Source organism: Scyliorhinus torazame, chromosome 11 (genome assembly GCF_047496885.1).
Source record: "Scyliorhinus torazame isolate Kashiwa2021f chromosome 11, sScyTor2.1, whole genome shotgun sequence".
Lineage (NCBI taxonomy): Eukaryota > Metazoa > Chordata > Chondrichthyes > Carcharhiniformes > Scyliorhinidae > Scyliorhinus > Scyliorhinus torazame.
Window position 1 is genome coordinate 245472631 of NC_092717.1, and position 13524 is coordinate 245486154.

The 13524-nt window shown below is 51.6% G+C and overlaps 1 protein-coding gene across 2 annotated transcripts in view; it reads right to left on the minus strand.

Moving 5' to 3' along the window:
• impact (impact RWD domain protein) overlaps nt 1–13524 on the minus strand; it is a 103097-nt gene that overhangs the window by 45660 nt on the left and 43913 nt on the right. For both annotated transcript variants that reach the window (XM_072468512.1, XM_072468511.1), the window contains exons 6-7: nt 12779–12901; nt 6920–7014 (exon numbers count right to left, since the gene is read on the minus strand). In XM_072468512.1, the coding sequence (XP_072324613.1) occupies nt 6920–7014; nt 12779–12901 (218 nt within the window). The remainder of the gene's footprint in view (nt 1–6919; nt 7015–12778; nt 12902–13524) is intronic.

The following is a 13524-nucleotide window of genomic DNA, read 5'->3' on the forward strand; positions in this document are numbered from 1 at the left end:
AGACACGGGGAGAACGTGCAGACTCCGCACAGACACGGGGAGAACGTGCAGACTCCGGCACAGACACGGGGAGAACGTGCAGACTCCGCAGAGACACGGGGAGAACGTGCAGACTCCGCACAGGACACGGGGAGAACGTGCAGACTCCGCACAGACACGGGGAGAACGTGCAGACTCGGCACAGACACGGGGAGAACGTGCAGACTCCGCACAGACACGGGGAGAATCGTGCAGACTCCGCACAGACACGGGGAGAGCGTGCAGACTCCGCACAGACACGGGGAGAACGTGCAGACTCCGCACAGACACGGGGAGAACGGCAGACTCCGCACAGACAGTGAACCAGCGGGAAATCGAACCTGGGACCCTGGTGCTCAGTTTCTCAGTTACTCTCCTAATAGATGCTGTCAGACCTGCTGAATGTTACCTGTGTCTCTGTTCTTCTTCCATTAACCTTTCTGCATGTGAGCCTTCAGTGACATAATAATAATAATAATAATAATAATAATAATAATAATAATAATAATCGCTTATTGTCACAAGTAGGCTTCAATGAAGGGTACTGTGAAAAGCCCCTAGTCGCCACATTCCGCCGCCTGTTCCACATTCCGCCGCCTGTTCGGGGAGGCTGGTACGGGAATTGAACCCGCGCTGCTGGCCTTGTTCTGCATTGCAAGCCAGCTGATGAGCCCACTGTGCTAAACCAGCTGCTCATCTTCCACACAATGCACATTCCTGCCTAGTTTTGTATCACCCGTGAACTTTATAATGGGTTGTAGCATTTTCCCTACTACTGATGGAAGGCTAACAGGTCTGTGGTTCCCCATTTCCTCTCTCTCCCTCCCTTCTTAAATAGTGAGATGACATTTTCATTCTTCCAATGTACAGGAACCTTTCCAGAATCTAAAGAATTTTGGAGGATGATCACCAATGCATCCACAATCTCTACAGTTACCTCTTACAACACTCTGGGATATAGAATATCAGATCATGGAAACTTATCAAACTCCAGTCCCATTCATTTCTCCAATACAATCTTCTTACGGATACACTTTGCCTTCAATTCCAATCCTCCCTAAACTCTTGGATCTCTAATCTAATGGAACCTTCCCCGACCTCCAGTTCAACTTTCAGGGCCACAGATCCAATTTCTTCCCGTTGTTTTTGGAATGCACCGTCTCACTTGGCCACTTTCACAACAGGGAACTGGATAAATATTTGACGGAGAAAAAGAAATTGCAGAAAGAAAAGAATTGGCAAGTCATGTTGCAGCTGTATAGAACCTTAGTTAGGCCACACTTGGAGTATAGTGTTCAATTCTGGTCGCCACACTACCAGAAGGATGTGGAGGCTTTAGAGAGGGTGCAGAAGAGATTTACCAGGATGTTGCCTGGTATGGAGGGCATTAGCTATGAGGAGCGATTGAATAAACTCGGTTTGTTCTCACTGGAACGAAGGAGGTTGAGGGGCGACCTGATAGAGGTATACAAAATTATGAGGGGCATAGACAGAGTGGATAGTCAGAGGCTTTTCCCCAGGGTAGAGGGGTCAATTACTAGGGGGCATAGGTTTAAGGTGAGAGGGGCAAGGTTTAGAGTAGATGTACGAGGCAAGTTTTTTTACGCAGAGGGTAGTGGGTGCCTGGAACTCGCTACCGGAGGAGGTGGTGGAAGCAGGGACGATAGTGACATTTAAGGGGCATCTTGACAAATATATGAATAGGATGGGAATAGAAGGATACGGACCCAGGAAGTGTAGAAGATTGTAGTTTAGTCGGGCAGCATGGTCGGCACGGGCTTGGAGGGCCGAAGGGCCTGTTCCTGTGCTGTACATTTCTTTGTTCTTTGTTTTGTTGTTCAGAGACGCGAGGAAGGACTGCGGGAATGGAACGGACTGGATTACGCTTCGAAAGAGAGACCATCGAGGGCTGAATGGCCTTCTGCTCTCAGTACAGCCTCTTAAGTCTTCCTGTAAGTCCTTGCTGATTCTGTTTAAAAGCTACTAACAACTCACTAAGCCCATGTAAAGAGAAGCAAATTCACAAAAGAATATTGTTTTCGCATTTCTGTAAATCTACAATTAATGCAAATAAATTAACCTGAATGTTTAATGATGTATTTTGTCTGGTCAAATCTTAATTCGCAAAGATAAGCAGACTTTTCATCAGGCTCATAATTGCCTGGTAGTCGCTCGCATTTTGTGGCGTATTTTGCTACGGCTTCATCAATTATACAAAGGTTCCAATTCTAAATGGACATCAAAGTATTCATGAAGCATCAAATCATCTTTAATCAAGTCTTATCGCCTTTGATTTCAAAAGCCTAATTTGATCTCTTACCACCATTATGAATTAATGCAGAGGAAAGGATGTAAATGGCAAGTTAATGTAGTATGGGTCACACTAAGCGAGGAGAAATTAAAATCTCTTTTCAAATCAAAAAGTTCTTAAAGAGCTCATAAAATTTCAATTAAATTCTCTTTGGAGATGTGTTTTATAAACAAAGATCTTCCTCATCATTATAAACGTTTATTTTCCCCATCAACTCTTAACTCGTTATTAAACTCATCAGCAAAATATTTATTCTGCTGTTGAAATGCTCGAGAGGAGTTTGCTGAAATGACTAATACTCAAAGTTACCGCAGGAGCGGATTCGCGGGTCATAGTGCGATGCAGTGAGGAAGGAGGCTATTTGGCCCATCATGCTCTGTAAAGAGATGCATTATCAGTCCCACTGCGCTCCCACTGTGTAGTCATGATTGCAATGGAAGGACCCACAGACGGCAATGTGATCAAGACCCCCAAGTACGTTCAAGGCTGAGATAGACAAGACTTTTAATCATTGAGGGAATCAAGGGTTTTGGAGATGGGGCGGGCCTTCTTCCGCTCCTACGCCTTTTGATCTATTATGAGCCCGATAGTCTGTTTCTGGGATGTTGACTGTTCAATGTTCACCAGGCAACCAGGGAGACCTCCCCCCTTCTTCAAAATAGAGCCCTGGGATCTTTTACACCCAACCTAAAGGACAGGCATCTCCTCTGAAAGGTAGCAGCTCTGGCAATGCAGCATTCCCATACCAGCCTCCCCGAACAGGCGCCGGAATGTGGCAACTAGGGGCTTTTCACAGTAACTTCATTTGAAGCCTACTCGTGACGATAAGCGATTTTCATTTCATTTCCCTCAGCCCTGCACTGACCCGCCAGCCTGGGTTTTTGTTTTCCAGACCCCGGAGGACAATTTGAACCCAGGGTTTTCTTTCTGGCCTGGGTATGTGACCAACCGAGACACCGGGGGTCTTTTGGAAAATGAAATCGACCTTCCCCCCCCCCCCCACCTGTGTCCATACCAACAAATTCATTCAGTGTGTGGTTAAAGGAGGTCAAAGACACAGACGGTGTGTAGAACAAAACAAAGTCATTTGGAAACAATCACTCCCAAAAATCAGGGGCTGGATTGTCCACTCCCCAACGCCAAAATCACATTCGGCGATGGGGCGGAGAATCCATTTTGGCGCCAAAACCGGGAGGGGCGCCAGATTTGAATTCTCCGCCCCTGAAAAGCCGCGTACTCGAGGAGTACGGCGCGCCGATTATCCACGGCCTCAGGCCATTGCCTGAGTCCCGGCCCCGCGACGCTCCGTCCCCGACCGGCTGAGTTCCCGACGGCGTGGGTTACGTGTGCTCACACCGTCCGGGAAGCTCGCCTGGAGGCTGGGGACTCAGTCCGGGGCCACCACAGTCGGGGGAGGGACGATCGGCGGGCAGGGGGGCTTCATTTGGGGCTGGGGGCATTGCGGGCGGGATGTCCGGGCGCGTGAGCGGCTAATGGGGGCTCTTACTTTGGCGTTCCAGGTCCGTGGGCTGAGTCCGTCATGGAGCGCAGCGCAGCCGCTATGGGTCACCACCGAGCACATGCGTGGCCCCGGAAGGCTCTAAGCTACCTCCCTGCTAGCCCTCAGCAAAACGGGGAATTGGGGGTCTTTTGACACCAGTTTTCCTGGCGTAAGAGACCACCATTTTCACGCCGGCTTTGGGACTTAGTCTCCAGAATGGAGAATCCAGCTGTGAGGCAGCAGTGCTAACCACTGTGCCACCACGGCCGCCCAGGCTCCAGGTCAATTACTGAGGTTACCAGAAAAAGTTAGAACTGTTTCCCTCACGTCCCAGATGGCAATCTGGATTACTGTCCAACATTTAATTACACTGCAATCAAACTTGACCAATTATAGGTTCACTACCCACCATGAAAACTGGTGGCATTTAAATTCTTTCACGGGATGTGCGTGTCGCAAGGCCAGCATTTGTTGTCCATCCCTAATTGCCCTGGAACGGAGCATCTCGCTCGACCATCAAACAGGGCAGTTAAGAGCCAACCACATTGCTGTGGGTCTGGAGTCACATGTAGGCCAGGCCGGGTAAGGACAGTAGATTTCCTTTGTTAAAGGGCGTTAGGCAATCAATGGCGTCATTCACAAATGTCCTTCAGGGAATGAAATCTGCCGTCCTTTCACGGCTGATCTGGAGTGACCTCCAGCCCCCCCTCACCCCCCGATAACCTTTCACCCCCAATAAACTATCCACTGCTTCCTTAAAAACAAACATTCAAAGACTCTGCTTCCGCTACCTTCCGAGGACGAGAGTTCCAGAGACTCACTGACCCTCTGAGAAAAGAATTCCTCGTATCTCTGTCTTAAACGGGCGACGCCTTATTTTTAAGCAGTGACCCTTAGTTCTAGAATCTCCCGCTGGCTCCATTAACCCCCCCCCCTCCAGCCCTCCTCCCTCCGCCTTACTCCTTTTCTTCCTTTAAAGCTTAAAGTCATCATTCAGAACCACACACAATTGTCTAGCCAACTGCGTTAACCAGCTGAAAATTAACACAATAGCCGTGATCGTTCCTTCCTTTCGGACACCTCGGGCGGGATTCTCCCCTACCCGGCGGGGCGGGGGTCCCAGCGGGATGGAGTGGCGTGAACCACTCCGGCGTCGGACTGCCCCAAAGGTGCGGAATCCTCTGCACCTTTAGGGGCTGGGCCCGCCCCGGAGTAGCTGGTGCCCCGCCGGCTGGCATGGAAGGCCTTCGGCGCCACGCCAGCCGGGGCCGAAGGGATTCCGCTGGCCGGCGCGAGTCCGCACATGCGTCAGCGGCTGCTGACGTCATCCCCGCGCATGCGCGGGGGGGGGGGGGTTCACCTACGCGTCGGCCATGGCGGAGGCTGATGGTTGCCACGTAGGAAACGATGCCGCCACGGGACAGGCCCGCCCGCGAATCGGTGGGCCCCGATCGCGGGCCAGGCCACCGTGGGGGCACCCCCCCCGGGGCCAGATCGCCCCACGCCACCCCCAGCACCCCGGAGCCCGCCCGTGCCGCCAGGTCCCACCGGCCAGGGACCTGGTTCAATTTACCCCGGCGGGACAGGCATAGAAGCAGCGGGACTTCGTCCCACCGCGGGCCGGAGAATCGCCGAGGGGGGCTCGCCGACTGGCGCGCCGCGATTCCCGCCCCCGCCGAATCTCCGGCGCCGGGGAATTCGGCGGCCGGCGGGGACGGGATTCACACTGCCCCCCGGCGATTCTCCGACCCAGCGGGGGGGTCGGAGAATCCCGCCCCTCATTACACCACAACCTCTTCAATTCTCACAAAGACGCAAACATTATTGTCCCAGTCGCAAGCACCACCACAATTCCAACCAGCTTGTAAAGGAAACTCTCTGAACAATCCGTAAATAACACCACAATCTTATAGTACAGGAAAAGCACAGGGATGGCCCTGTGGCACAGTGGTTAGCACTGCTGCCTCCAGCGCCAGGGACCTGGGTGCGATTCCCGGCTTGGGTCACTGTCTGTGCGGAGGCTGCACTTTCTCCCTGTGTCTGCGTGGGTTTCCTCCGGATGCTCCGGTTTCCTCCCACAGTCCAAAGATGTGCAAGTTAGGCGGGTTGACCGTGGTAAATTGCCCTTAGTGTCCAGAGATGAACAGGTCAGGTGGGGTTCTGGGGATAGGGCGGGGGAATGGGCCTAGGCAGGGTGCTCTTTCAGAGGGTCGGTGCAGACTCGATGGGCCGAATGGCCTCCTTCTGCACTGTAGGTATTCTCTGATTCTAAGAGGCCATTCTGCCCATCGTGCCTCTGCTGGATCTTTGAATGAGCTGCCCAGTTGGTCCCACTCCCCCCAATTCGCTCCAACTTTTCCTGTTGCAGTGAACGATACAAATTGCCTTTTGAAAGTTAGCAATTAATCTGCTTCCACCGCCCTCCCGTTCAGCCAGCGCACTCTGAATCACAACAACTCGCTGCGAGACAGAATCCTCTGCCTATCGGGCCCAGGTTCTGGTCTCAAGTACCTCAAATCGGTGTCCCCCGGCTACAGATGCAAGCACATGTCCAACTTTGTTTGCAACTTTTTTTGCAAATCGCCGATCAGAGTTCAGTGAAACAGAAGTCCTGAGATCCGATCACTTCTTTCTCCCTGTCGTGTTACTGACCCTGGGGTTAACACGGACTGCAACTGGATGCAGTTAGACTGTAAAGCAGACACCAAACTTAGACGTTGGTTCAATACGACTTATTGAACTTCTGTAACAAGGCACACAGCTGGCTGTGGGTTGACACTCTACTACTCTAAGTATATTAACTCTAACTAACTAGAGCCACATGTAGAAGGTGCTAATGATATGTACACCCTGACTGTCACTACAGTTGTCACCAGTGGAAAGAGGCGGAGTGCTGATGCCTCGTGTGTTTTATAGTAGGAAACCCCCTCTAGTGTTCTGCCTCATGGCTGGTTGTGTTCTGTTCTATGTATTGATTGGCTAACCTGGGTGTCTACCACTGCCTGTTTTTACTTCATGATGTGCGTGAGTGCATATTATGACATTTCCTTTTTTGAATACACATCTTGGCAATTTTCACCAGTGCATACCTGATGAGGTGTCACCACAGGGGCAAGGTGCGCCTGAAACGTACTCCTCCGATCTGTGATTGGCTGCCCATGGGTTATTGGCGGAAGCTGTTCACCTGGAAGTTAATGGAAGAATCACTCGGTCAGTCGCATGTCAAGTGGTGTATCTTCTCCCGGTGTTGTGCAGTTGCTGTCCCTCCTAGAGTGTATGACAGGGTAGATATCGAGAGGCTGTTTCCCCAAGGCGCAGTGACCACCGCAACCAATCGTCACAGATTCAGGATAAGTCGGTCGATCATTTAAGATGAGCACTCGGAGCCCCACAGCATACAAGGCTCGCGGACAAAGTGCTGGCAAGTGGTGCTGGAGGGCCGGCGCACGCACGATGGGCAGAATGGCCTCTTTCTGTAAAACTCTGTGAAATGAGGACAAATTTCTTCACTCACAGGGCTGTAAATCTTTCGAATTCTCTCGCCCAGAGAGCTGTGGGTGCTCAATCGATGAGTATATTCAAGATCGGGATCGATGGATCCTTGGGCTCCGAGATATTTGGTGATCATTTTGCCCTCATTGTTCTGAAGTTGCTTATTTTAAACACGGAGAGATAATCCTCGTCACGTTTCAAACTTTCTCGGCTACCAACCACGGAAAGTTTGAGATCTTCTATTTTAAAATGCAGTTTGAGTTAAAGCTCGCTTTAAAACGATGCGGGGGTTTAGATAAGATAGCGAAGCTGTTACCACAGGCAGGATATGGTGAAAACGCGGGGGAAAGGCATTGAAGTGGATGATCAGCATGATCATAGATACATAGAAGATAGGAGCAGGAGGAGGCCTTTTGGCCCTTCGAGCCTGCTCCGCATTCATCACCATCACGGCTGATCATCCAACTCAATAGCCTAATCCTGCTTTCTCCCCATAGCCTTTGATCCCATTCTCCCCAAGTGCTACATCCAGCTGCCTCTCTAATACATTCAATGTTTTAACATCAACTCCTTCCTGTGGTAATGAATTCCACAGGCTCCCCACTCTTTGGGTGAAGGAATGTCTCCTTATCTCTGTCCGAAATGGTTTACCCTGAATCCTCAGGCTGTGACCCCTGGTTCTGGACACACCCATCATTGGTAACATCTTCCCTGCATCTCCCCTGTCTAGTCCTGTTAGAATTTTATAAGTCTCTATGAGATCCCCCCTCATTCTTCTGAACTCCAGCGAGAACAATCCTAACCTCGTCAATCTCTCCTCATATGACAGTCTCGCCATCCCTGGAATCAGTCTGGTAAACCTTCGCTGCACTCCCTCGAGAGCAAGAACATCCTTCCTCAGAGAAGGAGACCAAAACTTTGAATGGCGGAGCAGGCTCAACGGACTGCCTATTCCCGTTCCGATGTATTTCCTTTGAAAGTTGCCAACCAAAGGATTGAAAAAAGAACCAGAGGGGAGATGCGGGAAAATATTTTTAGGCAAATGGCTAGGATCTGGGACGGACTGCCTGGATACAAGATTCAATTGTAACTTCCAAATGGGAATTGGGTCAATACTTGAAGGGGAGAAATAGGAGGAAAGAGCAGGGGAAGTGGGACCAATTGGCTAGTTCTAACCAGCACAGAGTCGATGGTCCGACTGGCCTCTTTTGGAGCTGCTATGATTGGAGATTTTACGAGGCTGCTGTCGGGATTGGAGCATTCGAGCAACGAGGAAAGATTGAACAGGCTGGAGTTGTTTCGTTTGGACAGAGGGGAGATTTAATTGAGGCTTATAAAATAACGAGTGGCCCAGAAGTTGTGGATAGAAAGGACCTATTGCCATTCTCAGAGAGGCCAGCTACCTGGGAGCAGAGATTTAAAGAAAGGTTAGAGGGGAGCTGAAGGGACGTTTCCACCCAGAGTGTTGTCGGGGATCTGGGGCTCAGGGTCTGAATGGGTGGTCGTGGCCGAAACCCTTATCACAAGCTTGGAGATGCCTTCAGAGTGCCATAAACCTACAGAGCTACCGGCCTACAGATGGAAAGTTGGATTAGATCGGGCAGCTCTATTTCCGCCAGACCCAATAGGCTGATTAAAAAAAAGACTTGCACTTTTCACAACCAGCGGACCACTCAAAACATCTTGCAGACATTAAAGTATTTTTAAGAGATGTAGTCACTGTGGTAATGCAGGAAATGCAGCCGTTAATTTTGTTCAACAACAAATGGAAATGTGGTAACGACCAGGTCTGTGAAGGTGATTCAGGGATAAATTCTGCCCCGCTCACCGAGGATAAGTCCCTTTGAAATAATGCCACGGGGTTTCTCACATCCACCCGATCAGATATGGGGCCTTGGTTTAATGTCTTATCCAAATCTGACAGTGTAGCTCTCCCTCAGAGCCACATTGGAGGGTCAGCCTTGATTTTTGCCCCTGGCGGTGGACCGGGGGGACACAGGGCGCTGAGGAGGAGGCTGCAAGTGGGTGAGTCGCCGAGGGCGATGGTGATGCGACTGCGCAGCTTTCTGGATAAGGAGAAGATTCTTCGATGGGCGAGGCAGAGCAGGAAATGTACCTGGGAAGGGAACCAACTGAGGGTGTAAGCGGACCTGGGTGCGGAGCTGGCGAAGAGGGGGGCCGGGTTAAGGCCGCCCTCTTTACAAAGGGGCTGAAGTTTAGGGTAACGTACCCGGCCCGCCTGTGGGTGACTGTCCAGGAGCGTGAGCTGTATTTCGGCAGATCAGAGGAGGCGACGGACTTTATGAGGGACAATGGGCTCAGATGAGCGCGAGGACGTTGAACTTTGGAGGAGTTTGTGTGCTCTTTTAATTTTTTGGTGTTGGGATTTCGGGGGCAGTTTTTCACGGGGGAGCAGCAATGTTGAGTGTGTCTTTTGTTACTCTTGAAGGATAGACGGTTGGGTGGGTCGGGGAGGGGAACTGAAGGTTGGAGATCTTGGGCAGCGGCCACCACGCTGGTTGGGCGGGCTAGTCAACAGGAGTGAGGTGGGGGGTTGCCAGGAGGCAGACGTGGGGGAGGGGGGGGGGTGAAATGGGGTTTGTTCTTTGTTTGAGGGGTGGGTGGGGGGGGGTAGGGTTGCTGACGTAGGTGTGGTTGGTGTGGCGTAGTTGGGAAGAGATCGATGACGGTGGACACCTGATGGCGGGGCTGGAGCGTCGCTGTAACGCCGGCCGGCTCAAATAGGGGTTTGCTGATCTGATCGGCAGGGGAGGGGGACCGGGAGCCCCCCCGACCAGGCTGGCCATGTGGAACATGAGGGGGTTGAATGGGATGGTTGGGGGCAGTTGGGCGGCAGCACCTGGGGCTGGAGGGTGCCTCGGTGTGGGCGCCAATCTGTAATACCATAGGCTTGCACCGGCGGGGCTGGACGCGAGGTTTCAGGGTGGCGGCAGGTGGGCATTGAGCATTTTGGTGATCTCTTTATAGGGGCAGATTTGCAAAGTTGGAGGACGAGTACAAGTTGCCCTGGGGGAACGGTTTTAGGTTCCTGCAGGTTCGCAACTTTGTAAGGAGAGAGGTGCTGCCCCTTCCTGGGCTGCCGTCCCTGGGGTTGCAGGATAAGGTACTATCAAAGGATGAAATAGGTGAGGGGAAGGTGTCGGATATCTATAAGGAATTGATGGAGTGGGAGGGAGCCCTGGTGGGGGTAAATGGAGCTGGGAGGGTAGGTGGAGGTGGAGAAGTGGGCGGAGGCCTTGCAGAGGGAGAATGCGTCCCCGTCATGTGGAGGTTAAGCCTCATCCAGTTCAAGGTAGAGCATACGGTTCATAGGACGGTGGCGAGGATGAGTGGTTTTTGAGGGGGTAGGAGGTTAGGTGTGGGCGGTGCGCGCGGGCACGAATCATGCCCACATGTTCTGGGCGTGTCCGGGACTAAGGGAGTCCTGGCAGGGGTTTGCGGACATGATGTTCGAGGTGCTGGGTGTAGAGGTGGTCCCGAGTCCAGAGGTGGTGACATTTGGGGCATCAGAAGACCCGGGAGTGCAGGGGGTGAGAGGCCGATGTCTTGGCCTTTGCCTCCCCGATAGCGGATTTTGCTGGGGTGGAGGGACTCTGAGCCGCTGAAAGCAGGGGGGGGGGGGGGGGGGGGGGGGGGTGACTGACCTGGCGGAATTCCTGCGGCTGGAGAAAGGTCAAGTCCGTCTCGAGGGGGTCGATCGATGGGTTCACCCGGAGGTGGAAACCGTTTGTTGATTTCTTTAAGGAGGGGTGAGGGGTCAGCAAGGTTGGGGGGGGGGATTGGGCAAGGGGGTTAAAACGAGGTAAGGGGGTGGCACAGTATCACAGTGGTTAGCACTGTTGCTTAACAGCTCCGGGGTCCCAGGTTTTATTCCCGGCTTGGGTCATTGTCAATGCGGAGTCTGCACGTTCTCCCCGTGTCTGCGTGGGTTTCCTCCGGGTGCTTCGGTTTCCTCCCACAAATCCCGAGAGACGTGTTGTTCGGTAATTTGAATTCTCCCTCTGTGTACCCGAACAGGCGCTGGAGTGTGGCGACTAGGGGATTTTCACAGTAATTCATTGCAGTGTTAATGTAAGCCTACTTGTGACAATAATAGGTTATTATTAAATGGGAAGGCGGGATGTGATGAGGTGTCGCGGTGGGGGTGGGGTGGGGGGGGAGGAGTGGGTTTTGTTTATTGAATTGTTTAGTTGTTCTTCTGAATCTGTTTGTATATCTGAAAATGCCTTGAATAAAAAAAATATATTTTTTAAAAGAGAGACAGAAGAGATTTGGATGAGCTCAACTTTATGTTGGGTGCTTCTGGTGTGAGGTGCTCGACAGTGAACACCTCCACCTCGTGCGCGAGGTTGGGGCTGATACAGCTGAAGGTGGTATACAGAGCACACCTCACGAGGGCGAGGATGAGCCATTCTTTGAAGGAGTAGAGGATGTGTGTGAACGTTGCGGGGGAGGTCCCGCTAATCACATTCATTTGTCTTGGTCCTGTCCAAAGCTGGAGGATTACTGGAAGGAAGTTTTTAGGGTAATCTCTAAAGTGGTGCACGTGAAACTGGACCCGGGCCCCCGGGAGGCCATATTCGGGGTGTCGGACCAGCCGGGGTTGGAAACGGGTGCGGAGGCAGATGTTGTAGCCTTCGCCTCGTTGATCGACCGAAGGTGGATCCTGATGGGTTGGAGAGCAGCCTCTCCACCCTGTGTCCTGGCGTGGCGGGGGGGACCTGCTGGAATTCTTGTCTCTTGAGAAGGTTAAGTTTGAACTGAGGGGAAGGACGGAGGGGTTCGACAATTCATGGGCATTATTCGTTATGAACTTTCAAGAACTGGATAACATCGAACGTTAGTTGGGGGGGTTGGGTGGGAGGGTTGGCCGGAGGGGGGGCTGCGTGTGTTAATGGTGACTATGGGTGATCCCTAATTCCTTTTTGTCATTTGTTTATGTGAACATGCGGGCTAATGTTTGGGGTTTGGTAGGAGGATGGGATCGTTGTTATTGATATGGAGATTGACATATTTGTTACTGATTATTGTTTATTGCTGGTGGGTGTAAATTTGGGAGAAAATGTGAAAAAGGAGGAGAATAAAGAAAAAAAAACAACTTTATGTTGGGTGGAAGCTGGGAGTGGGGCCAGGAGTGCATTGGGAATAGTCAAGGCCAGAGGTGACGAAGACATGGAGGAGAATTTCTACAGCAGATGAACAGACACAAGTTCTCGGGCTCCTCGCCTCGATTAAGACACTCCTCCCTCTTTGACCAAACTTTTCCAATATCTCGTGGTAGACTCGGTGTAAAGTTTTTATTTGGTGATCGCTCCTGTTGAAGCACCCCGGAATATTTTGCTGTGGTAAAGATGCCATATGAATGGAGGTTGTTGCTGTAGGGTGCGTCCTGTCCCGACTCAGTTGGATAGAGCAAAATCCCCTTTGTGACTTACCTTCTGAGCTTTCAGGAAAAGCTACATTCACTGTAACCTGCTGACCGGGTGGCTGAGGGGCAATTAAATAATCGTCTTGATAATTGATTCCAGCCTCTTCTGTTGTTTGCTGTACTTCTGGAGCTGTCAAAAAGATGTCAGAAACAATGAAACAGGCTTTAAAACGTGACTGCCCAATTTACTCTTTGGTATCAATGAACCTCGCGGTTAATTTTCAACACACAATCCTGGCCATGATTTCTTTCCCCCCATTCAATTGCAAACATTTTTGTGCAAACACCCCACGTACTCCTTCAGCAACAGGCAATCTTCCCATTTGGGCCTTTATCATTCTACACCAGTTTGCGGTTTTACCCAAATGTCTTTCGGGTGTTTTAATGATCTGATGACAGGCACTGCAAATCCATTGGCTGAAACGCCTAGCACAGAAAGAGGCCATTCAGCCCGTCAATGGTTAATTGGGAGAGCCGTGCCAAATTTTCCCCACAGCCCTGTCGTTTGTTTCCCCACCCGAATATTTTTCCAACTCCTTTTGGCAACTGTCAAGTCCGCTTACGGCCCCATTTCAGGCAGAGCATTCAAATAAACTCCCCCCCCCCACCCCACGACACCCCTCCGCCCACGGGCTTCCTGGCAGCGTGGGGGGGGGGCTTCAATGGGAAATCCCATTGACAAGCGGAGGGAAGAGAGAAGAATCCCGTCGTCAGCGACGGGGCGGCGTCGGGAAACATGCGGCTGGGATGCCG